This window comes from Schistocerca cancellata, chromosome 6 (genome assembly GCF_023864275.1).
Source record: "Schistocerca cancellata isolate TAMUIC-IGC-003103 chromosome 6, iqSchCanc2.1, whole genome shotgun sequence".
NCBI lineage: Eukaryota > Metazoa > Arthropoda > Insecta > Orthoptera > Acrididae > Schistocerca > Schistocerca cancellata.
In genome coordinates, this window is record NC_064631.1 from 290878292 (window position 1) to 290905890 (window position 27599).

At 38.6% G+C, this 27599-nt stretch overlaps 1 protein-coding gene and 1 non-coding gene across 4 annotated transcripts in view; both read right to left on the reverse strand.

The window, feature by feature from the left end:
- Nucleotides 1-27599, reverse strand: part of LOC126190697 (voltage-dependent calcium channel subunit alpha-2/delta-3-like) — a 398470-nt gene that overhangs the window by 84464 nt on the left and 286407 nt on the right. For all 3 annotated transcript variants that reach the window (XM_049931163.1, XM_049931162.1, XM_049931161.1), the window contains 3 exons: nucleotides 24119-24193; nucleotides 4801-4997; nucleotides 4541-4707 (listed from right to left, as the gene is read on the reverse strand). In XM_049931163.1, the coding sequence (XP_049787120.1) occupies nucleotides 4541-4707; nucleotides 4801-4997; nucleotides 24119-24193 (439 nt within the window). The remainder of the gene's footprint in view (nucleotides 1-4540; nucleotides 4708-4800; nucleotides 4998-24118; nucleotides 24194-27599) is intronic.
- On the reverse strand, nucleotides 2494-2568 carry Trnat-ugu (transfer RNA threonine (anticodon UGU)). Its single transcript has one exon. It is a non-coding gene; the product is annotated as a tRNA-Thr (tRNA).

The following is a 27599-nucleotide window of genomic DNA, read 5'->3' on the forward strand; positions in this document are numbered from 1 at the left end:
AAAGTAACATCTCTTTCATTACTCAGTATCATATCAGACTGTAAAAACTTAAAATATCCTCCACCAGAATGACAACTATCACTGCACCCTTAAATGAACAACTTTCCTGCAATCCTTCACCCTCTACCAAAGTGGTATTCCACTGCCCATCAAATCTATGAAATATCCTGAACCATATTTGAGCCATGCCTACTCTCAAAGCATTTTCACATGGGCCATACTCCTGTGTGAGATCCAAGAGCAAGATTTGTCCTACACACCACGCAGCACAAATTATTTCTATCCTGATCCAAGTATATTCTGTCTTACTGGCGAGAGGACCACAGAAAAAACAGTCCTGACATCTACCAATTATTCTTTAACTTTTGCACAGCCTTTTACATGGGTATGGCCACCAATCACCTGTCATCTGAATGAACTGCGAAACTGTGGCCAAGAGCAAAGTTGACCACCCAATGCCAGAATATGCTGCCAAGGACATGTTTGACTCCTCCCAATAGCTGATTCTCGGAGTTACATAAATATGATTTGTCCTTTGATCAGCTGGGACACCTGGTAAATTAAATTAATACAAGTGCAGGCAATACATGCTTACTGTAAAGAATGTGATATGTTGTGATTTTTATTATGTTTTTATATATTTACAATTATGTTTCTTTCTTTCACATATATTAATCATCTTTAATACCATTTGAAGTAAGTCTATGACACTGGTAAGATAAAAGTTCAATATCTCATTTCTTATGAACATACAATTCTAGACAAACTGAAACTTTATGCAAAAATATATCTCATCAGACAGTTCAATAGTTTCAAATCCAGGAAGGCAAAAATTCGTTCAAAGTATGTAAAATTTTTAAACACAAGTTTTGGGAAAACATTACATACATCACAGTCAATCATTTAAAATATTAATAGTTGAAATATTCAAAATCTTACACACAATTTTAAAAAAAATATGAACAAACAGTAAATCTGAAAGTGTTAGTAACAAAACCTACAAAATGACACATACTCACTCCCACATCATTCATGTTACCCCACACAGTCACTATATCACATGCCTTGAGACAATGGAGACAAAAACATAAGTAAAGTGACAGAGAAGCTAAAATAATGCAACAGGGAAATGTGACTGGTTGGCCACAACAAAAATGGAATTTCTTTCAGTAGTTTGAGTTACAGCCTGGCCCTCTTATCAACCTTACACAATGAACAAACTTACCAAATGTTTTCAGGAAACATTCCTCGTCTAGCTTATAGAGCATTGTGGTGCAAGTTCTACAAATGTGGTATTGATCTGCAACTAAGTAAATGCATCAGCTGCACTTTTATTATTATTTTAAGTGCCATGAATGGTTTTGGCCCCCAAGGCCATTTTTCAGTGACCTCAGGGAGGTATATTGGACCTTACAAGACTTTCTTCTATCCCCCTACCCTCCTAGTCTCAATCTCTATTCAACCTCATCCCCCAGACCAATCCATGTTTCCACATCTTCCAATTAATTCCACTACAAAAAATTTCTTGCCCAGTATGCCGAATGTCTTACTAAGGCCTTCACAAACAAAAAACATCCTCCAAATATAAACCTAGTCCACAAACATATCTCCCCTGGTATATCCACTTTGACCTGAACTCTACAAGCATCCTCACTAACTGACCGCAAAGTAACATCTCTTTCATTACTCAGTATCATATCAGACTGTAAAAACTTAAAATATCCTCCACCAGAATGACAACTATCACTGCACCCTTAAATGAACAACTTTCCTGCAATCCTTCACCCTCTACCAAAGTGGTATTCCACTGCCCATCAAATCTATGAAATATCCTGAACCATATTTGATAGTAGTGTACTATCACACTTTTCTCTCTACAGTTGCCCTCTTTCTCTGTTCTATAGCCCCCCACCAAATTCACTCCATCACTTCACTGTGAGATGCAAGCAACTCCCTCAGTCTGGGCCAATGTGGGTTGGCTGGTGTCACATTTCTATTCCATTCTCTTGTTAGCTCTTCCTCCCAGCTGTCAGTCTTCCTTCCCTCCAAATATCCTTTCTCCTCCTTCCTCAGTGCTCTACTTAACCCCCAAATCCAACAAAATTGCTTTTGTGTATGTTTATCTATGACAAAGGAATTCTTTGAAAGATCAGAAATGTTTTGAATCTCATTTTTGTGCCTGTTGACTGCTCAATCCCTCAACTATAGACTGAGTTGTTACATTTATTCCACCCATTAGCTGTATTGGACACAAGACTTCTCCCTTATATTAGTGAGTGCATACATTAAAAGAATTCTAAGCCACTAAAAGTTGAAGTTAGAGATTATGAAACATATTGTGTTGTCCAAGATAAACTGCAAGTTATAAGCAAATACAGACCTATTTAAGTACTCACAAAACAACTACCTCTTGAACGAAATTAGAATTATATATTAATACCTTCAGTTGCTGACAGGCATTGATATATATCAATGGGGACAGGTGAAAATGTGTGCCTCGACCGGGACTCGAACCCAGGATCTCCTGCTTACATGGCAGATGCTCTATCCATCTGAGCCACCGAGGGCACAGAGGATAGTGTGACTGCTGGAACTATGTCACTCATGCCTCCCGTGAGATCCACATTCTCACCTTATATGTCCACACACTGCATTCGTAGTGTCAAACACTCATTACTCGTGGAAGACATTCTTACCAAGTCCCGTAAGAGTTCGGGTAATATGTGTGCATCTGCACAGAAGAATGAGATCATGGCTGGTATTGCCAGAACTATATATACTTATATGGATATGGTGTCCGTTCTTTTGGACAAGTCCATGCAGTTGCACTATCCTCTGTGCCCTCAGTGGCTCAGATGGATAGAGCATCTGCCATGTAAGCAGGAGATCCTGGGTTCGAGTCCTGGTCGGGGCACACATTTTACCTGTCCCCGTTGATATATATCAAAGCCCGTCAGCAGCTGAAGGTATTAATATATAATTCTAATTTCATTCTAGGCAGCTGCAGGTCATCAATGGTGTCTGTTCTTTCGGAAATGTCCAAGAGAACAGACACCATATCCATATAAGTATACTATCTCTTGAAGTTTTCTCTAGTTTATCAAAACTTATTTTATTGGCAAAAATGTTGTTTCATGTGTAACTAATATAAACAACTACTCAAGGATTAGGCCTCAGGTCTGTTCTGACTGGGAGGCAGTATGAATAGCAATCTATGATCGTGGGACATGTGATCACCATGCCACCAATTCCTCCTACTGTTATTTCCAATAGATGAATTCTGATGATGCCACTGCTTCTTTATTGAAGCAGCTATCCATCTGACCTCACGAGGCTGAGTGGGCCCCATTCTAGGCCTTCCCACCTCAGAAAAAAAGGGGTGATACTCCAGGAACCATATCTAGGTCTTTCCACACCAAAGGCAGTGACGCTAACCATTTGCCTGTGGAGCAGCCATTAAATTAAACTTAGCCTATAAATAGACCTATGCAAAAGTTACTGTATGAAGAGTAAAAGCAAGAGAGATAACACAACAGAACCTATAACATTAAAAATAGAGAAGAAATAAACTTAAAGGAGTTAACAGGAAACTAATATCAAGAAAATAGATATGGATTTGTACCCTCAAGTTGCTAAAAACATTTTCTTTTCCACACCTCAATCACAGACCTCTTGAATAGAAATAAAAAGAAAGAAGGTTTATTCTAAACTCTGGGCAAACAGAAACAATTCAGAATCATAGGTCATAAGAAACAATGGAATACAGAATGTGCAATAAATATTCCTGTGAGACACAAGGTTGGACAGGCAGGAAAGAACAGAGGTATCAAGAACCACAGAAGAGAAAAAAAGGATGGCTGGAAATACTGTCTCAGTGACAGGGAAGTCATTAGTAGCAGAGTAACAGGAATGAGGATAGTGATGCAGTGTTCACATGACTGAAGATAGTTAGGGAAAAGCACAGACGGAGATCTGAACTTCATTCTTTTGAGTATCAGACATTAAAGAGAAGATAAAAGTCCAATGAAGTAACAGTTGGACAGAAGATGTAACTAAATAATGATAAAAAATAAAGATGATAAAGTAAGTGAGAGAAGATGTAAATTGGATTGAACAAGGAGAGATACCATCAACTAAGCCAGTGACAGAAGATAATGGCAACTGACTGCATGATTCATATTCTCCAATTTATCAGCTGCATTGCCTGACACATACCTTATCCTTTTGATCCAGCATAATTCTCATTTCATCACTGCATCTTCATCTTTCCTGTCCCCTTCACTTTCTCCCCTTTTCTGTTTAGGTTTCCTTAGTTCTAAACCCAATGCTGAATGAATATTTTATTTTGTGTTGCTCTTCACTCTGATGCCCTGTGTACTTTAATGTGAGCCATTGCTTCACTTGTTTTAACAAAGTTTGAATAAATTTTTAGGTTACATTTCCTGATACAATTACATCACATTTCAATTCACTCCTTTTATACAGTGTGATTTTGGTGATTTTCACAGCAGAATACAAATGCAAATTGTTTAATACATACGTGTAGTTGAGCGTGTGGAGTAATCCTCTTCTTGACCTATGGGATCACCAGCAAACATTTCCTTCCACTGAAAGTTCGTACTGCTCATACTCTCCAAGAAGTGGTACACTTCTCTTTCTGGTGAAGTAAAGTTGTGGAGAGAGCCATGGAAGTATCTGCAATACAACCTGAAGAAATCAGCAAAATCTAAATTATCACATCAGTGAGTCATCTGTACAACAACAGCATCGAAAGCAAATAAATGGAGTATGTGTACTGACCAGTTTGGATGCACTTTCCAGTTATTTCCTTGGAAGTAACTAGTAACTGGCTTTCCTTTCCGAGCATGATCTTTTATTATGTCATTCACTCTTAAATAAAACTTGCCATAATCTTCAGGCAAAGAAATACCAAGACTAAATGGAGTGCCTTCCAACCCGGAAAAATAGTAGTTCCGTTCTTCACTCATCACACGTCGCTAAAAGTAAACATTAATCACTCTACAATAAACTATTTGTTTGCTTCATTGATAAACAAAAAAATTAATTATTACTTTCTGTGTCAGCCACTTTCCTTAACAGCAAGTGAGGCTGACAAGATTAGCACAACACATCTAGACAGCTTACTGCAAACACATGCTGATATAAATAGTTGACATCTAACCATAGCTAGCCCATAAATACAGTATATATAGAATCATGATGTTCTTGCCAAGTTTTATATTTGATTTATAGGGCAATATGATACCATTTCTCTCCTAGCAGTCTAGAGCTTAAGGTAGATGTTTGCCACCAGGATGGCTACTCAAATTTGGAGGAATTCCATGTGTTGAGAAGGAAGATACTGTCACAAAACGCCTGACTGGTGAGAGGCGAGGGGGGAAGGGGTTGCAGCATACCACAATAATGATTTTTCTTTCTTCTCACCTGAGCTATATACCAGCCATAAGCAGCAGTTTAACAACAGTTTTTAAACACTGATGATTTATACGGGATAATATTCATATAATTAACACACTTTGAAATATTAAGTGGATTGGATTGGATTGGATTGTTTGGGGGAAGAGACCAAACAGCGAGGTCATCGGTCTCATCGGATTATGGAAGGACGGGGAAGGAAGTCGGTCGTGCCCTTTCAAAGGAACCATCCCAGCATTTGCCTTGAGTGATTTAGGGAAATCACAGAAAACCTAAATCAGGATGGCCAGATGTGGGATTGCTCCGTCGTCCTCCCGAAATATTAAGTGTTTTTCAATTTGTGATTCATAAAACTCAATAAAATTCAATTTCAGTGATAGGGTAAAAATGCAGAATTCCCTGAGAGTTTATGAAATTCACAAAATCCTCTGAGATTTCCCCAAGTTTTCCGTGTAAAATGTAACTGCCTGAAAATTCCAGGTTTTCCAGAAGAATCACCATTCTGACCACACAAAGAACTAAATTCAATTGCTGTGTGGTACCATTAAGTTTCCATTCATCCTAACTTGATTTTCCCCAAATAATTTAATGCAAATGCCTCCATGCTGCCAACTAACAAAGGCTAATACCTGTAACTTTCTTTCTCCATTAATACTTCATTGTGGCCTGGGGTTATTGTCTCTTATTGTGGTGTTGTTGAAGTTTGCAACCTTATTCCTTTCGGAGGAGAGAGTAATAGGTTGGAAAGAATCGACAGGTCATTCAGACCCTGGGTTGAGAGAGACTCACCCACTGTGAGGAAGAGGGGAGACAAAAATTAAGGGAAGGCGTCAGAGACAGTAACTGGTCATGATAGTAAACCAGTCAGTGCTGCAGGAGCCTCAGTAGAGAAGTAACAGGATAGAATTAGAAGTAAAGCTGGATTAAGAGGAAAAACATTTCTTCTTTCTTCCATGGGGTTACAACAGCTGTCGCTGCATCCCAGATCTACGCTCCCAAATGCCTCGATCTCACCATTTATCTGCTTCCTCATCTATTCCTCTTCTCTGCATCACTTTTTCAATATCCCTTAGCCACCCTTTCTATGGTCTTCTCTTCACTTTCTTCCAGGAACTTTCCATGAAAGTGCTCTCTTCAGTTATCTCTGGCTTCTTTCATTCTTTTGACATACCCTAACCATCCTAGCTGTCTTTCTTCTATCTATCCATAATACTATAACAGGTCTGCATCCTTTCTATTTCCTCATTTCTTAAGCAGGAAATTCTACAATCTCTCTGAAAGTGGTCCATTTCTAAAGCTCTAGGTCTCTTCTGGTTCCGTGGTAAATTTTATGGTCGCATTTCAACATTTACACTCATTTTTGAGGATCAAAGTATGGGCTTCAATTTTTGGATAGCTGCCCTTCCCTGCCTAATCTGTTGTTGGATATCTCTGTCACATGTTCCATTATGTGACAGGATACTACACAGGTTACTATGCTGGTATTTAAAACTCTTTAGTAACCTTAATTTGATGTCCACCAATGTCCAAGTTACTTCCCTCCTCTCCACAACATAGATATTCCATCTTTTCAAAATTAATTTTCAAACCCCACTTTTCATATTCTTCCAGCAACTTCATAAGCATCTGAAATATAATCTCTTTATTGTTTGCTGCAGTGACCTGATCATCAGCATAGAAAAAGGTGTACATACACTGGTTCCCTCCTTAAGTCCCATGCCTGTGCACCAGATGCAGTGCCTTCTGTGCATACATATTAAAGACAGACAGCATCCATGTTTCAGTCCTTCAGTTATTCTGAAGGCCTCTAGAAATTTCTTTCCCCACTCTAATGACACATTCTGCTAACTTTTAGAGCTTTATGATACTTCTTACATACATTTTTGGCAGTACTGTTGACCACAGCACCTCAAACAAAATCCTTAGCAGCACTACGTCATAAGCTTCCTCAAAATCTATGAAGATCAAATTACATTCCATTCCAACATCTTCTCTTATGGGCTGCCATCTTCACAGGAAACGATAATGTACATCAACTGGTCAAAAATACATCTCTGCCAATTCGACAACATCAAGTACAAAATGCATGTACTTGATGTTGCCTTATTTGACAGAGATGTACTTTTGACCACCTGATGTACATTATTATTTCCTGAGAAGATGGTAGCTAGTACTGAAACCAGCAGAGAATAAATTAAACTGTACAGCTATTGGCACAAAAAATTATTTTTTTCCAACTATTTATTGGCTGTAGATAACCACTTAAAGAAAGCTTTTCTCCACAATCTGTCTTAGGGTAAAAGTGTTATTTAAGCATGTCCTGTCTTTTCAAAAGCCACTTCATTCTTCCACTTCAGTTACAATCTTTTCCAGCTTGATTTTAAAATGCTCCCATATGACCTTCTAATTGAATTTATGACACTTATGTCATGATAAATATTGCTGCACACTTTCTTGCTTCCTTTTTATTACATATGGGGCTTAGATAAACTACATTCCACTCTTCTGGAATATACTCCCCATATCACATGCATTAATAAATAATTTGCTCAGATATTCATACCTTACTAACTCTATTGGTACATTTCCAGGCCCTGATGATTTCCCCATTTTCGTTTGTGTAGAGATATAAGAAAGGTAATTATGAGTGGAACCAAGAATTAGTAGTTGAGGGGAAAAGTAGACAGAGAAAAACCAAAATGAGAGAGAGAGAAAGTAGTAGAGTAAGTATATGGATCAATAATTAAATTCTTTCCATGAAGGGAAAAAGGAGTGAAGGAAGTGGAGCTTGTTTAAGTCCACAAGGATGGAAAGATGCATAAATGTGTTGGAGAACTAGTTCCTATTTCTGGAATTCAGAAAAACTGGAGCCAGTTATGAGATTACAAATGGCCTGTGTGATGTATCAAGCACTCAAGTCCCTAAGGTCTGAGTAACCTGACCCTCCTTTTCAACCTTCCCCAATTTACCTTTCTTTATTCTCTGAGAAAAGAACTAACAGTTCCTAAAGCTACAATATTATGAAAAGGATAGTTGCTACTCACCATATAGCAGATATGCTGAGTCGCAGGTAGGCACAACAAAAAGACTGCCACAAAGTAAGCTTCAGCTGCCAGACACTGCCGTCATGTGTGTGTGACTTGCATTTGCGCGTGTGCGTGTTCTACTTTTTAAAAAGGCCTTATCCTTTTCAGAATATTGTTACATTCCATGCTGTAAGTTCCTGATCGGGCAGATAGGTTAAAGTTAGATATAGTGGGAATTAGTGAAGTTCGGTGGCAAGAGGAACAATACTTTTGGTCACATGAATACAGGGTTATAAATACAAAATCAAATAGGGGTAATGCAGGAGTAGGTTTAATAATGAATAAAAAAAATAGGAGAGCAGGTAAGCTACTACAAACAGCATAGTTAACGCATTATTGTGGCCAAGATAGACATGAAGCCCATGCCTACTACAGTAGTACAAGTTTATATGCCAACTAGCTCTGCAGATGATGAAGAAATTGATGAAATGTATGATGAGATAAAAGAAATTATTCAGGTAGTGAAGGGAGACAAAAATTTAATAGTCATGGGTGACTGGAATTTGAGAGTAGGAAAAGGGAGAGAAGGAAACATAGTAGGTGAATATGGATTGGGGCTAAGAAATGAAAGAGGAAGCCACCTGGTAGAATTTTGCACAGAGCATAACTTAATCATACCTAACACTTGGTTCAAGAATCATGAAAGAAGGTTGTATACGTGGAAGAACCCTGGAGATACTAAAAGGTTTCAGATAGATTATATAATGGTAAGATGGAGATTTAGGAACCAGGTTTTAAATTGTAAGACATTTCCAGGGGCAGATGTGGACTCTGACCACGATCTATTGGTTATGAACTGTAGAATAAAACTGAAGAAACTGCAAAAAGGTGGGGATTTAAGGAGATGGGACTTGGATAAACTGAAAGAACCAGAGGTTGTACAGAGTTTCAGGGAGAGCATAAGGGAATAATTGACAGGAATGGGGGAAAGAAATACAGTAAAAGCAGAATGGGTAGCTTTAAGGAATGAAATAGTGAAGGCAGCAGAGGATCAAGTAGGTAAAAAGACGAGGGCGAGTAGAAACCGTTGGGTAACAGAAGAGATACTGAATTTAATTGACGAAAGGAGGAAATACAAAAATGCAGTAAGTGAAGCAGGCAAAAAGGAATACAAACGTCTCAAAAATTAGATCGACAGGAAGTGCAAAATGGCTAAGCAGGGATGGCTAGAGGACAAATGTAAGGGTGTAGAGGTGTATCTCATGAGGGGTAAGATAGATGCTGCCTACAGGAAAATTAAAGAGACCTTCGGAGAAAAGAGAACCACTTGCATGAATATCAAGAGCTCAGATGGAAACCCAGTTCTAAGCAAAGAAGGGAAAGCAGAAAGGTGGAAGGAGTATATAGAGGGTCTATACGGGGGCGATGTTCTTGAGGACAATATTATGGAAATGGAAGAGGATGTAGATGTAGATGAAATAGGAGATATGATACTGTGTGAAGAGTTTGACAGCGCACTGAAAGACCTAAGTCACAAGGCCGCGGGAATAGACAACATTCCATTAGAACTACTGACAGCCTTGGGAGAGCCAGTCCTGACAAAACTCTACCATCTGGTGAGCAAGATGTATGAGACAGGCGAAATTCCATCAGACTTCAAGAATAATATAATAATTCCAATCCCAAAGAAAGCAGGTGTTGACAGATGTGAAAATTACCGAACTATCAGTTTAATAAATCACAGCTGCAAAATACTAACACGAATTCTTTACAGACGAATGGAAAAACTGGTAGAAGCCGACCTCAGGGAAGATCAGTTTGGATTCCGTAGAAATGTTGGAACACGTGAGGCAGTACTGACCCTACGACTTACCTTAGAAGAAAGATTAAGGAAAGGCAAACCTACGTTTCTAGCATTTGTAGACTTAGAGAAAGCTTTTGACAATGTTGACTGGAATACTCTCTTTCAAATTCTGAAGGTGGCAGGGGTAAAATACAGGGAGCGAAAGGCTATTTGCAATTTGTACAAAAAGCAGGTGGCAGTTATAAGGGTCAAGGGACAGGAAAGGAAAGCAGTGGTTGGGAAGGGAGTGAGACAGGGTTGTAGCCTCTCCCTGATGCTATTCAATCTGTATATTGAGAAAGCAGTAAAGGAAACAAAAGAAAAATTCGGAGTAGGTATTAAAGTCCATGGAGAAGAAATTAAAACTTTGAGGTTCGCAGATGACATTGTAATTCTGTCAGAGACAGCAAAGGACTTGGAAGAGCAGTTGAACGGAATGGACAGTGTCTTGAAAGGAGGGTATAAGATGAACATCAACAAAAGAAAAACAAGGATAATGGAATGTAGCCGAATTAAGTCAGGCTGATGCTGAGGGAATTAGATTAGGAAATGAGACACTTAAAGTAGAAAAGGAGTTTTGCTATTTGGGGAGCAAAATAACTGATGATGGTCAAAGTAGAGAGGATATAAAATGTAGACTGGCAATGGCAAGGAAAGCATTTCTGAAGAAGAGAAATTTGTTAAAATCGAGTATAGATTTAAGTGTCAGGAAGTCGCTTCTGAAAGTATTTGTATGGAGTGTAGCCATGTATGGAAGTGAAACATGGACGATAAATAGTTTAGACAAGAAGAGAATAGAAGCTTTCGAAATGTGGTGCTACAGAAGAATGCTCAAGATTAGATGGGTAGATCACATAACTAATGAGGAGGTATTGAATAGAATTGGGGAGAAGAGGAGTTTGTGGCACAACATGACTAGAAGAAGGGATCGGTTGGTAGGACATGTTCCAAGGCATCAAGGGATCACCAATTTAGCACTGGAGGGCAGCGTGGAGGGTAAAAATCGTAGAGGGAGACCAAGAGATGAATACACTAAGTAGATTCAGAAGGATGTAGGCTGCAGTAGGTACTGGAAGATGAAGAAGCTTGCACAGGATAGAGTAGCATGGAGAGCTGCATCAAACCAGTCTCACGACTGAAGACCACAACAACAACAGCAACAACAACAACAACAACAACAACAACTTCCTAAAGCTAGGTAGTTGTGTCTAAATTTTAATGTATCATATATTCAGTACTTGGAATTTCACGTCCTGAAAGTAAGTACCAGCCAACCATTCTGCCTCTTTCTGATTTTACAGTTTTCTCAAGTGAATTTCCTTCTGATACAATAAATAGAGTATGATTACAATAAAAATGCAGTTTACAATGACCACATTGCAAACATGTAATAAATTGTAAAAGTTGAAATGATGAAGTCTTTACCTATTTTCAGCCTCTCAAAAAGCATGCACTTCCACAACCATGGTAAGGCTACTGTGAAGCACCCAGTTATATGACAACTTGGGAGATGCAGTACAGGACTGCTGAGGATTGGAGGAAGGAAGAGGCGGCAGATGGTTGCCAGAACAAAGATGGTGACAGAAAACAAGGGATTAGTTGACAAGAATTGGGCAGTCCTCCTCCTCCTATTTTTTATTAGCTGTCCTTTTGAAGATTTCAAATCAAAGTTTTAATTAGTTGCCCCATTTCTGTGAAACCCACTTCTCTTTTTTAAGACTCTTTCCCTGCTCTTAATTGTGCTTTTTTCCTCCACTCATTTTTTTCTCCATGCCTCAGTCTCTCGCCAGCTTTGCTTTTTCCATTCACACATCCGTCCATGTTCCACATTCCTTCTCATATCTCCCTTCTTGTTCATTCCATTACCTTATTTATGTCTGTCATCTTTTTCTTGCTGAGCATCTTATTAGACTTATTTTGTCCTTCACTAAGATATTAAACCTCACTATTATGTCCTCTTTAAGCACTCCTTAGGCTTTTCTCTTCATTTTTTGACTACATGTATTCTGTTCCACTCAGTTTATTCTTTACCGACAAAATGAAGCTTTGTAATACACTCACTCTTTCATAATAACCAGAACCACAGAAAACATACATGATAGCTGCTAATGGGAAGAGCAAATTTGAAGTGAAATATCCCCGAGATCTCTTCTGATTGCTAAGTCACCACTTTGGGCTACCTATTAAGTTTTTCGACAACTATGCATTGCCATCTTGGATGTTGTATTTTATATTGTTATTACTGCAGCAATACATGTCCCTAAGCATTATGTAATTGGTAGCACTGAAAATAAATTGAGAAAAATATGAGGATACTAAAATTATTTATTATTTACTAATAAATAAACAATGTAAAGTTGTACAATAGGTTCATGAACACATGTTTACAGGGAGGAAGACTCAGTATTTATATTAACTGTCTGTCATGTCAATGGGTTGTCAAGTTCCTGAGGTAAAAATGTTTTCACAGCAAGATAAATAAAACTGTATTCATGAGTTTCCAATGTTCCTCACTTCCACAAGAATGTGATACAATACCAAGTTTTGACAATAAATCATTGAAGTTGTTTCCTGAAACTGAAGTTCTGGGAATATGGTTAAAAGCAATATAAAATCAGCCAGACATCTGAAAGGTCCTGAAATGAAACCTTCAAAAATATTAGAATGCTCTGGTGTGAGCTATGCCAGGGTGCAAGTGGGTAACAGTGATTCAAACATTCATTAATTTTGTATGGACTAGTCTTACGAGGACACACAGACCACAACAAAATGAGTATTTTAGGATTGAAGAAAAAACTGTCTGGATTATAAAGAAATGTGAACCATGTAAAGAATACTGTTCAGTTGATAATAATGAGCCTGTCTAGCCTTCACATTTATGATCCTATCTTGTTCGCAAATGAGTATGTTTCAAATGAAACTGGTGAACTACACCAAATTAAGCCATGACCACAGCCACAACATGATAAGCATCTGTAAATATCCACTTGCCTCAATCTAGAAAGGCACTGTATCAGAAAAGTGTTTCATACATAACAAGCACATTATTTAATAGCTTGCCCAGTCATTTAAAACAGCAATAAAATAAAAATTCCTTTCAAAATAAACTGAAATCATTCCTCACAGAACACCGATTCCCTTTTTCTTCATGGAACACTGATCCTTTTACTTAGTAAAAGAATTCTTGAACAACAAAACATAATAATTGTAAATTGCAATAAAATTATTGGAATTTGTGCTCTTCAAACTGTGTCAATAATTATTTTTAATTTACAATAGTAATTTGTGTAACTTAAGTTACACACAATGTGTTTTCCCCCAACACAGTAATTTCCACAGCGTTTCTATTTACTTACTTCATGAAAGTTTGTAAATTACAGACACATTTCTTCCAAAAAATAAGTATCTTAAAGTAGTCATTTTTCATTAAATAAAGCAGAAGGAAATATACGAGGCTGGTTTGAAAAGTTCTCTGAATCACCATGAAAGGTCAGCATTAGCACAACAAGTTGTTTACGTGATATTCATTGGACTGTTGCCTGTAAACACATACCATGCTAGTGCTCTTGGAGAAGAGCTGTGGTGGTGGTGATGTGGCTCTGGTGTACGCAACTGACCACTTTATTATAATGGTAAAGTGTGAAACTGCTGCAGAGCAGTAATAAATGATTGTTACTTTGATGTCTGCCAATGCTCCTTCATTTAGGCTGCCTGATTGGAGACATGCCTGGCCTTTGGCACTGTAGTAATTGTGGTCATTGGTCCAAGATTATCAAGAATGAGCAGGTGATCTTAAAACTATGTCTAGAATGTGGTCAATCCTGCCATATCAGGCAAGAGGTTCAGTATACAATGCAAGTCTGCTAGCTGTAGCCTAGAGATCCTCAACAGCTTTACCACTCTGAAGACCCTGGACAAAAGTTTGCGACTAACCCATGGGCTTCATGAACACACTAATAACACAGCAAAAAAATGCAAGTGAGGCATAGTTGTAGTCAGAAGTCTAAAAGGACCAACAAGGTCCTTCTATTGATGATGAGGTCCCATACTCCGAGGAGTGTAGGGGACAATGCGGGACACCCGCACCGCCGACTAGGCAAGGTCCTAGCAGAGGTGGTTGGCCATTGCCTTCCTGCGACCATAATGGGGATGAATGCTGATGATGAAGGTGACACGACAACACCCAGTCATCATGAGGCAGGGGAAAATCCCTGACCCCACCGGGAATCGGACCTCATTTGCGGGAAGGACCCCGTTTGCAGGAAGCGAGTAAGCTATTGCAGACCATGCGCAGCGGACTGTCCTTCTATTAGGGAATAGTAATGTGATGTGTGATGGGAATGTATAGCCGGGTCAGATATATCCTGGGTCATGAATACCGAGTAATGAGTATTTTTAATCTAAATGTGAAGTCACTTGTTTATTGTGTGTGTGTGTGTGTGTGTGTGTGTGTGTGTGTGTGTGTGTGTGTGTGTGTGTGTGTGTGTGTGTTGTAGGGGGGGGGGGGGTGGATTGTAGCCTCAACTCCACAACTGAGAATGGCTTCAGGCTGGGGAAAGACACTGGTAGAGAATATCAAGTTATGATTATTGTTATTGTTGTTGTTGTTGAGTAAGAGTTTACTAGCAGAACTAATTTCCCAAAGCGTTCAGTGTAACTAGAACATTTTCTGTCTAATCACGCGATTTCTGTTATTTTCACTACTTCTTTTTTTAGAGTACATGTTTCTTAAAGACATAGCTGTCCAATAACTATGGACAGTTGCACCAATCGGTGGAGAACCAAAAAAATACAAAGCCTGGACAGCAGTCAAGTGAGTGTATAGCAATAACTGTGTGCTATTTGATATTCCAAAATAGGGCAATCCTGACCACAAATAAACGCATATTATGTGGCAGTTAAGACACACATACCTAGTTAGTTAATTAGTTAGTTTGTCTCATGTTTCACGGAACAGTTGTGATAAATCTTTATGATGTGGAATGAGTCGTTTTACTTTCAAATTGCACATTAATTGGTAAATATGGCTACATGCTGAACACTTATAATTTTATTTTAATACACATATAAGATTCAGTAATCCCTACCCACTACCTTTCATAGATTATGATGATAGAAATGCACCAGCATCCCCGAGCTGAGAGGATGTGCAGCAGCAGCGTGTGTCTGATAAACAGTAAATTAATTTAGTCCACGTGCTTCTGCAAAGAAGTGAATGGTATGTGTGTATTTTACTGTGCAGACCAGTGGTTGGAAAATTAATTGTAGTTTCTATTTTGCGTAAGTCTTGTGAATATCATTGTGTAGGGTGGCTTCCTAGCATAAATTTTCCCACTGCAGATCGCCATGTGACCCGTCATGTGACTCAGTTGAGTAAGTGACCATCGACTACTCAGTGTAGCAGCAGCCGCCCAGCCGAGAGGACGCGCAGCAGCAACAGCAGCAGCAGCAGCAGCAGCAGCAGCAGCAGCAGCAGTTGTCTGATAACCAGTAAACTAATTTAGTCTTTGCTTTTTTCACGTGCTTCTCCAAAGAAGTGAACTGTATGTGAGTATTTTACTGTGTAGACTAGTGGTTATAAAAGTAATTGTAGTTTTTGTTTTTGCATTGAATCTTGTGAATATCCTTGTGTAGGGCGGCTTCCTAGTGTAAATTTTCCTGTCACCAGAAACTTCATCACGCCATGAAGTTTTAATTTTGTTCTAGTAGACAGCATACAGTTTATATCAGTGCATTCTAGTTTGAATATTTATCTTGTGAAGTAACCTTTCGGTAAAAAGGAATTCTAATAACAGGTATCTCTAAATACATCAACCTCAGTAGAGAAATTTATTTCTCTTTATAGCTTGCGCTCTCAGAATACAGTAAGAAATCTGCACAGCAGCTTTCAGTGTTACGTTATTCTCCTTTGGTATATTTTGTATACATTTCAAACTCAGTAGCACCATTTGAGGCCTTATATCTATTTTATACACAGTATGATATAGCTAGGGACTGCTTGTTGTGAGCGGACACAAGGAGGGTTGGCTGCTGTCCAAAAACAGGTGGAAGTTGCGTTGGCTACTATCAACAAGCTTCTAGCTAATGCTCAAAGTTGTGATCATCACAATAAAATAAGAGAAATCGGGGCTCGCACAGAAATATTTAAGTGCTCGTTTTTCCTGCACGCCATTCAAGAATGGAACAGTAAAGAGACAGCTTGAAGGTGGTTCATTGAATGCTCTGCCAGGCACTTTATTGTGAATAGCAGAGTAATCATGTAGATTTAGATGTAGATGTAGATGTAAATGTAAATGTAGACATCGGGTGCCAGTGATGAGACCTGCAACACCCTTGGTGCCACTGGAATCCCCTGGTGACCCGGACATGACTGCAGCTTCTGATATGCAACACCTAACTCGTCCATCCTCATTTCAGAATGGGTGGCAGACAGTGTTGGGTTCATGTGCCACAGGACGGAAGGCAAAAGAGGGAGCAGGCCGTGTGGTCGGTTCCCTATGTCTTAGCAACAGGTACAAGGTGCTTCCCAGTGTTGTTGATAACTCTGAGCCATCACGGGATGCCTCTCCTGTTGAGCCAACGGTCGATTTTCCTGCCCGGTACAGAAAAGTACAGAGGGTGGGTATACTTGTCATTGGGAGCTCCAATGTTAGGTGGGTGTTGGAGCCCCTCAGGGAGATAGCAGGCAAGGTGGGAAAGAATTCCAGTGTGCACTCTGTATGTTTGCCAGGAGATCTCATCCATGATGTGGAGGAGGACCTGCCAGCGTATAACGAGTGCACTGTGTGTGGCCGACTGCATGTAGTGGCACATGTCAACACGAATGACGCCAGCTGCGTGGGTTCTGAGGCCATCCTTGGTTCCTTTCAGCAGCTGACTGATTTGGTGAAGGCAACTAGCAATGAACACGGGGTGCAGGCTAAGCTGCCTATTTGTAGCATCGTACCCAGGGTTGATTACGGTCTTCTGGTGCACAGTGGAGGCTCAGACGACTCTGCAACAGTATCAGATGCAAATTTCTCGACCTCCGATATTGGGTGCAGAATTTTAGGGTTCCTGTTAACAGGTCAGGCACGCACTACACACAGTAAGTGGCTACTAGGGTAGCAGAGTACATGTGGAGAGCACATGGGGCTTTTTTACGTTACAGAACCCCTCCCTTGGGTTCAAAGATGACTTGCCTATTAAATCAGCCACAGTGACCTCAGATCTTGGTCCTCGTACATCAGAAACAGAAAAGATTAATATGATTTTAGTAAACTGCAGGAGCATCCAAGGAAAGGTCTCAGAATTAGTTTAGCTTACTGAAGTATATAATGCACAGATAGTATTGGAAACAGAAAGCTGGTTGAAACCAGACATCAACGACAACGAAATCCTAAGTTCAGATTGATATGTTTATCATAAGGATAGATTAGTCACCAATGGTGGCACTGTGTTTGTTGCAGTAAAAAATTCGATAAAATCTAACAAGGTTATCACTGATTCCAAATGTGAATTAATCTAGGTGACACTGACTATAAAAGAATGGTCAAAAATAGTGTTTGAATGCTTCTATAGACCACCTGGGTCAGGATCTATAGTAGTACAGTGCTTCAGACAGAACTTGCAGAATATCAGCAGTAATTTTCCAGATCATGCCATTGTAATAGGGGGTGACTTCAATATCATTTTTTCCTTCTGGTATTGTAATTACGTACATCATTATTCCTTTTGAACTGCAGTAGATTATTTACAACATATTCATGAGGGAGTAAATAACTGTGACGCAGTAGCCAGAATCCCTAACTCCTTGAACAAATTTCTACAAGATGATCACAGGTGAGCACCACATATTATTCTTAAAGGACATTTTTAACACACTGCCATCCAGCGACACCACAGTGGTGTCGTGAACGTAATATTGTGCAGTGGCTGGTGACAGCACTTTAGTATCTTTTGCATTCTGTTGGTGTTTTGTTTATGTAGCATAAGTTACACACGTCAACAAGTTTTTTGTTTTTATAAGTACTTGTGCCCTTTCATCATGGCAGACAAAAGAGACAATATGATTATTTACGATGAATGTGCAGATGTCTTGTCTGATGTTCTGACAACTTGGCTGATTGGGAACAAGACATTGGATATTAAAAAAAATGAAAGTGAAACAGAATCGTCAGAAGACAGTAAAATACATCCAAGAAAAATTCGGCAAACACTATGGTTCCCAACTGATTCAGAATCGGACAAAGAAGACAGTGACCAGTGGTCAGACATTGATTTACCGAGGACCAATAGTAAATTTGAAGGATCTCCGAGTCCAAACATATTTCCAAAAGATACACAGAACATCAAGGATATCGTAGAATTATATATTGGGAATGATCTAGTTGAATACATTAACAATGAAACCAACAAGCGCTACTGTCAAAATTGCAATAGAAGGAAACTAGATTAAAAAAGTGCCGAATTTGCCAATGTTACGGGACCCAAACTTAGAAAATGGTTTGGGATTGCTATCCTTATGGCATTGTATAAAAAGCAAGGATTGATGATTATTGGTGAACAAATCCATTGATAGACACACCAATATTTCGCAAAATAATGTCCCACAACCGATTCAGACAAATATTATCATTTTTACGTTTTTCTGACTACAATAATAAACTGGATAATGCCGACCGGCTTTTCAAAGTGCAATTTGTAATTGATTATTTTTCTAAAAAGTTTAAATAAACAAATATTTGAAACAAATGAATTTTGTATTTATTTATGTATGTACTGAGAACTTATGAGATTAATGATGAGTTAAGTAAAACTTAACAGTTTGTAATCTCCCGATAATGGCAAGAACGGCACGCGAAAAGCCAAGTAATTCAAATTAGTGCTGCTGGTGCCAAGCGAATCGATTTGTACGAGACTAATGGACAGCAAAGTGTTAAGCAATGAAAACTTACTTTCTTAAACTTGATTTATCCCAGAATGTTGTTCCCCATGTGGGGTTGCTAGTCCCCCATCGGGCGCCTCCCCGGGTGGCGGATTGGGGAATGCTCTCCAGATATGGGGGGTACCGGGGAAATAAAATACCCGGGGTGGACCAAAACTAGCACGGGTAGGGAAGACTCGTTAAGCCATGGTGAAGGCAAATCCCTAGGGGTAGAGTACCCCAAAATCAAGACTCCTGGTCCTCCAGGTTGGGGGTTGTGCAGAGGGCTACCAACCCACTCATGTAAAACAATGGCCGGTCAGGACACCCAAGGTATGCCTCGGAAACAGGACAGAATTTACTGGAACAGAAATTGGCAATGTTACAAGGATTTCTCTTTTGGTTCGTGGAATGTCAGAAGTCTATACCGCCCAGGAAGCGCACAAATACTAATAAACGAACTAGGAAAATACAAGGTACAACTGGTAGCGCTCCAAGAAATAAGATGGCAGGGAACGGGATCAATGAAAATAGGAGACGGGACAATAATGTATGGAGACTGCGGTCAGCGCCATGAATTTGGAACGGGCTTTTACATTCATAAAACAGCAATTGACACAATAAAGGAATTCAAATCAATTAATAACCGAATATCACACATTACAATTCAGGCTCAGTGGTTTGATATTACATTTATAAATGTTCATGCACCCACAGAAGATAAGGAAGATGACGTGAAAGAAGAATTTTATAGTCAACTGGAACAGACATATAATTCAATAAGTAGACATAATGTAACAATAGTGTTAGGAGACTTTAATGCCAAAGTAGGAAAAGAAGAAATCTACAAACCAACCATTGGGAATTACAGCTTACATGATGAAAGTTCAGAGAATGGTGTGCGACTAATAAACTTTGCAATGGCAAATGGTCTCACATTAAGCAGCACAAAATTCCAACACAAACGCATTCATTTAGGGACATGGATATCAACAGATGGAAAAGTAGTGAACCAGATTGACCATGTCGCCATCCAAAGACGATTTCAAAACAGTATTAAAGACGTTAGAACTTTTAGGGGAGCAGATTGTGAGACAGATCATATGTTAATCATAGCTCAAATGAAAATAAAGCTAAAAAAGAAACAAAGTACAAATAGGGTCGAAAATAAAAGGTACGATGTAGAAAATCTGGCAGAAGAAAAAATAAAAGAAAACTTTAGGAAAGAAATGGAAATTAACCTATCGGAATCTAGACTGACACATAGTGACCAGCAAGACGTGGAAAGTAGATGGAGACACCTCAGAAACAGTATTCAAGATGTAGCTTCCAAAACTATAGGTAAAAGAAAACGAACTAACAAAATCTGGTTTAATATAAAGTGCCAAGAAAGAGTACTGGAGAGGCAAAATGCGAGGAAGGCATGGTTACAAGACATGGACAATATTACACTAAAGGAGAGATACTATAAAATCCGCAAGGAAACACAACGAACTCTAAGACAAGAGAAGAGAAAACACTACAACAACATGGTAAGAGAAGCGGAGGATGATTTCAAGCATCACAGAGCAAGGCAGATGTACCAGAATATAAAAAAGTCCTTGGGAAAATTCACTAAAAGGGAACAGTTTATAAAGGACCATAATGGGAAAATACTTACAAACAAGAATGACATACAAGAAACATGGAAGACATACTTTACACAGCTGCTCAACTGCAATGATCCACAATATTACTTTACATTTGAAGAACCAGATACAGTTGATATGCAAGTCACCACACCATCAGTAAATGAAATAAGACAAACAATAAAGAAATTAAAGAACAACAAGGCCTGTGGGGAAGACCAGGTATATGCTGAGCTTTTAAAAAATGGAGGACCACAATTGGAAATAGAACTACATTCCTTAATTGAAACAATTTGGGAGACAGAAAACATACCGGCCGATTGGAAAACTGCAATTATATGCCCCATCTTTAAGAAGAATGATCCCCTTGTCTGTGATAACTACAGAGGAATTGCCCTACTCGATGTCACGTATAAAATTTTGTCGATGTGTATACTACACAGACTGATTCCCATAACCGAAGAACTGATTGGGGACTACCAATGTGGTTTCGCACTAACAGATCCACTTTGGATCACTTATGCACATTGAGACAAATAACTGAGAAGGCATGGGAATTTAATGTAGATATCCATATTCTATTTATAGACTTCAAGAAGGCCTATGATAGCATACACCGACAGATACTCTTAAACACCATGAAAGAATTTGAAATACCATTAAAATTAATCAAATTAGTTAAAATGTGTTTGGAAGAAACCATATGCAAAGTTAAGACACCTGCAGGAGAGACTGAAAATTTTAAGGTGTACACTGGACTGAGACAAGGGGATGCCATCTCACCTATTCTATTTAATATTATCTTAGAGAAGATTGATAGAGAATTCACCAAAACTAATCCACAAGGGATCCAACTGCAGGGACAGAACATTACTAGACTTGCTTATGCAGATGATGCAGCCTTAATAAGCACTTCAAAAGCTGAATTAATCAGGATGATGCAAAATTATTACAAAATAGCTGAGAAAGCTGGACTTCATGTGAATGAAGAAAAGACAGAATATCTAGTCATAAGTAAAAAACTCCAAAAGAATACACCACTGACCGTAAATGGTCTCACTTTCAAGGCAGTTGACCACTTCAAGTACTTAGGGAGTCTTTTTAGCAGAGACAATAGAGCAGAAATAGAAATAGATGCCCGTCTAGCAGCAGCTAATAGAACTTTTTACAGTTGTATCAAAATTTTAAGGATGAGATCACTTAGTACTGAATTCAAAATCCGTTTTTATCAGTCAACTATTGTACCAGTAGCATTATATGGATGTGAAGCTATTACATTCAGGAAAAAAGATGAAGAAAAACTGTTGATATTTGAAAGAAAAATACTAAGAAAAATATTTGGACCAATCTTCGATGAAAATGTCATGGAGTGGAGGATAAGGAAAAATGAAGAACTACGGGAGCTGTACAAACATAGTACCATTGTGGAAATGTTAAAGAAGAGAAGACTGAACTGGGCTAGTCATGTAGCAAGGATGCCGGAGAACAGACTACCCAAAATAGCATCCACTAAGAAATTAGAAGGAAAGAGAAGAAGAGGAAGACCTCGAATTAGGTGGATGGAGAATATCCGGGAAGATGCAGCTAGGATGGGCATCAACTCTGATTGGACAACAATTTCCCTGGATAGAAATAATTGGAAGAGGCTCGTAGAGCAGGTGTATGGTCGATAAGGCCTTAGCCACGTGTAAAGTAAAGTAAAGTAAAAAGTAAAGTTGTTCCATTTTATATTACCCAGAATTTGTTCCACATGATATCACGTATGAAAATATGTAAAATATGGCAGCTTATTGCTCTGTCTCTCCTCAATATTTGCAGTGATTTTAAAGGCAAATGTGCTTCTTCCAGTTTAAATTCTCATCAATATCGACACCTAATAATTTTGAAGTTTCCACACTGTTTATTATTTCCTTGCCATAAGTTACAATTGGTGTAGCACCCTTAGCTGCACAGAACTGAATATGTTGTGTCTTTCAAATTTACAGTGAGACCATTTGCAGAAAATTAGTTAATGACATTTTTAAGAACATTATTTACCAATTCTTCTGCTGCTGTATGTAAGCTTGAATTGTCTACATATATGAGGAACAACAGCAGACCTAAGACTGAGCCTTGGGAACACCATAGCAAACCATGGTTGCCCATGTGAAAATAACTGTCACATTTTTTTTTTTTTTTTTTAATTTCATGTGATGTGCAGTAATTCATTGTCATGATCACCTACTTTTTAATGTCAAATGACACATTAGATAACTTGAAAACATCTCTGTAACTGATACTACTGTCAGCAGTTGTACAGTCTTGGCAAAATAATATTATCATTAAAAAAACCTCCCTCCTGAGATGAGTGGTAATACTAATTACAATGTATATCTCTGCAATGCAAGCTCCTCCAAATGAAATTCTTATCTACTCTCATGTTTGACTCCAAGATGGATTGAAAATGATCCTAAAACCTTACCCAGGCTTGCTATTACGGATGGTAGCTTTAAGTCAAACTTGGTTCAAGTTACACTTAGTCCATATGAGCAGTTTAGGAACCAAGTATGTAGTACAGATAAAGTCCGAAATGCGTGGCAAAGGAAAGCACTTAATTGCAAAGATATGTCATGAAAGAGTAAAAGAAATTTAGCAAAGGACTTTATGTACCAGTCTGTAAATGAAGCAGCAACTAAATAACTTATTACAGCTGTAAAGAGAATGAGCTAGCAGAAGACACAAGACACATCAGAAAATATCCTACAGTGCAATGTTAGTGTAGGGTAATAGGCAGAAGGTCATAATTAAGAACTGTAGTTTTTATCAATAGAAAGAATTTCATATACAGTGACCAAAGTATTCCACAGTTCTACTCAATGCATTGATATTTTCAGCATAGACACCAAAATCATCGATGGACACACAAGAATGAATTCAATTTTTAAGGCTTTTTCTTTGTCTGATGCAAAGTGGCCTTATACATTTGAAAATAGCAAGCCTTGCTATAACGAGAGTCTTATTTTGATAAATCATTTACAACAGCAATTGATGATATTCACTGCACTGAACATCATTCCAATCATTATTTTATTTATGAAATGTTAACAGTCCTCAGTAATTATTAGATTCAGTTCGATATTTTGGTTACTATTTTTACTGTTAGTCTACAACTGCAACTTTTATTATAGAAAGTACTTTCATGTTTCAACAATAAAGAAATTACTATTACTTCAGCAAATATATTCTAAGATTAATCACTGAATGCCGATGTATACATGTTAAGCAACTAATACTCACGAACCATGTCATCATAGTGATATTTCATGGAAATGTTTAATATTTCTCCATCTTCATGGTTTACCATCCTCTCCCTCAGCTGCAACAATAATACACAACATAATATTGTACTTATTTGCACATTATTGCCACATTTTCGACCAACACACAAACAGTAACACTATTTCAACGTAAGATACACAAACAGTATCAACAATTAGACCAAAAACACAATAACAATGGCAAAACCAATAACAGTAACAGCAGAAACAGCTTCATCAGCTTAAAAAAAAAATCCCAATATCAATGCATTTTTATTCCATAATTCCTTGAGCTGCTGACAAGAATAATATATACAAGAATGGAAAAGGATAATACGCCTGTGGAAGACACAGATGCAAAACCTGCATAGTCCACCCACCAAGCACTTCCAATTCCAGTCCTGACACAGGTTTATCCTACCCCATCAGGGGCCGGCTCACCTGTGAAAGCAGGCATGTCATTTACCATCTCTGCATCAATCATTGCCCAGCTTTTTATATTGATATGACTACCATCCAGCTGCCCACCAGGAGGAATGGCCAAGAGCGAAGTAGACCACCCTGTGGCACAGCATGTAGCTGAACACAACACACTTGATTTCAATGGCTGCTTTACTACCCAAGTCATCTAGATCCTTCCCTCCAAGAACAACTTTTCTGAACTGTGCAGTTGGGAGTTAGCCTTACACCACATTCTCCACTCCCAATTTATCCCAGCCACAAGCTACAACAACATGATGTCCCCACACCCTCCACAGAACAGTATCCACTCCCTCCGTACTATCACCTCCTCCCCATTCCCCTCTCCCATCCTGTTAATTTGTTGTCCTCTGCCAACACACCCACCCATTTTCCCATCTTCTCTCCTTTTTCACTCCTTTTTTCTCCACCTCCCTACCCCACAACCTCCCGACACTAAGTCTGTTGGAATTTCAATCCCTGCACTCTCCACCAGACAGCGTTCGTCTCTCCCCCCCAACCATACACTACTATCACTTCCCCTTCCCCTTCCCCACCCCCCTGCAGAGTGCTGCTCACATTCCATCTGGTAGTCACATTCCAGCACAAGATCATGGAGTTGGCGGTCACGTTGGGGGGGGGGGGGGGGGGGCACTTACTTGTGTGTATGAATGGTGTGTGTCTCTCTCCTGCTGATGAAGACTGTGGCCGAAAGCTTTATGTAAGTGTCTTCTAATTGTGCCTGTCTCCAACTTAATGTGTCTTCTTTGCGGTAAATAGCAATCTGCCTATATTGTTGGTATTTCTACCTGGAGTTTCCATTGTTTAAAACTGATGATCTTTAGAAGACAATCAGTTTGGCTTAAGGAAGGGCAAAGGCACCAGAGAGGCAGTTCTGGTATTGTACTCTACTACAGAAGAAAGACTAAAGAAAAATCAACATATGTTGACACAGAAAAAGCTTTCAACAATACAAAATATTGCAAAATGTTCTAAATGCTGAGAGAAACAGGATTAAACTAATTAAACTATAGGAAAATCTGTGTAATATTTAATATGTACAAGAATCAAGTGGGGACAATAAGAATGAAACACCAAGGATGAAGGGCTCGGATTAACAAGAGTACGTGACATGGATGCTGTTTACTGTTCAATCTATACACCGAAGAAGCAATGCCAGAAATAAAAGAAAGATTCAAGAGTGGCATTAAAATACAAGTTGAAAATATACAATCAATCAGAACCACTGATAATACTGCTACTTTCAGTGAAAAAGGAGATGACTTACATGACCTTTTGAACTGAATGAACAGTCTAATGACTACAAATTATGGATTGAGAATAAACTGAAAAAAGTGAAGGTAATGATGATTAGCTGACATGCGAATAATGAGAAACGTAACACTGGAACTGGTGACCATGAAGCAGACACAGTTAAGGAATTCTACTACCTTGGAGGCAAAATAACATGTCACGGTCACAGCAAGGAGGACATAAAAAGCAGACTGGCACAGGAAAGAGGGTATTCTGGTGTCAGCACTCTAACCATCAAGTTGAGTTGGCAGTTGATGGCTAGAGTGCTGAGACCAGAACTTTCAGATAGTCTGCGTAGCCAGTTATGCTGGTCACTGATGCAAAATATATAGGGACCATTTCAACCCTTCCAGATCAACTACAGCCTGAAGATGGCTCATTGAAGAGCTGAAACTGGTTGCAACAAAATAAATAAAATCAAGAGGACGGCTGTAGACAATAGTAAATGGTCGTCATCCCAAAGACCTCCTGTCAAAAGGATGGACATACAAAAACTTGTATAAATGGTTCAAATGGCTCTGAGCACTATGCAACTCAACTTCTGAGGTCATCAGTCACCTAGAACTTAGAACTAATTAACCTAACTAACCTAAGGACATCACACACATCCATGCCAGAGGCAGGATTCAAACCTGCGACCGTAGTGGTCGCTTGGCTCCAGACTGTAGCGCCTAGAACCGCACAGCCACTCCGGCCGGCTCAAAAACTTGTATAAGGAAGTACTTATATTTGCTTCACATTTAGAAAACCTGATATCCATAAATGGGCAAAATCTATAGTACAACCAATGTACCAGAGTAATATTGTATTGATAATACTGTAAGCAGTTATATTACAGCATAAGAGAAAATTAATTCTGATTTTGCAGTAGCAGATCACGAAGCACTTTTCATATAATTATTAAAATTAAATTTAGTCTGGTCAAACAAAAGATGTAGAAACTTCAGTCAAGAAAATGTGAAGAACAGTACAACTGTGTCTCATAAAAGTACGTAATGGTTAACAAAAGGAATTAGTAGCTCTAGCATTAAGAGAGCAAACCGTAGATGGAGGCAAAAGTTAATAGAAAACCAGAATTTCTTCAATACAAAAGTATATACAAAACATAATTTACAAAGTAGTTAAACTAGCAAACCATACTCCAAACTAAAAATGAATTTCAAATGCAAAATAAATAAATAAATAAAATAAATAAAAAAATCAAAAGCTGTTTGGTCTGTTATAAGTAATGAAATTGGCTTTAAATGATGGGAAAATACCCCTCCTAACTAGTGTTAAACAGTAGAGCTGTTACAGATGCAAGTGCCTAATGTTAATCCTTCAATGACTTTTTGATAAAATGAAACAAAAAACAGTGACTACTCACTACGAAGTACAAATCCTAGTATGACAGAGAAAAATTGCTCACTTTTTAAGTTTTCGCATGCCTCAAGTTCTGATGTTATGTAAATTGATGTCCCTAAAAAGTTATACTCTGCATGTTGGGATGAGGTTCCCACTAGAATAATAAAAACAGTGTGTGATAGTACTTCACACCCATTGTTGTTGTTGTTATGGTCTTCTCCAGGCTGCTCTAACCTGTGCAAGTCTCTTCAGCTCTGGGTAACTACTGCAACCTATATCCTTCTGAATTACTGTATTCATCTCTTGGTCTCCCTCTTTGATTTTTACCACCCACACTCCCCTCTAGAA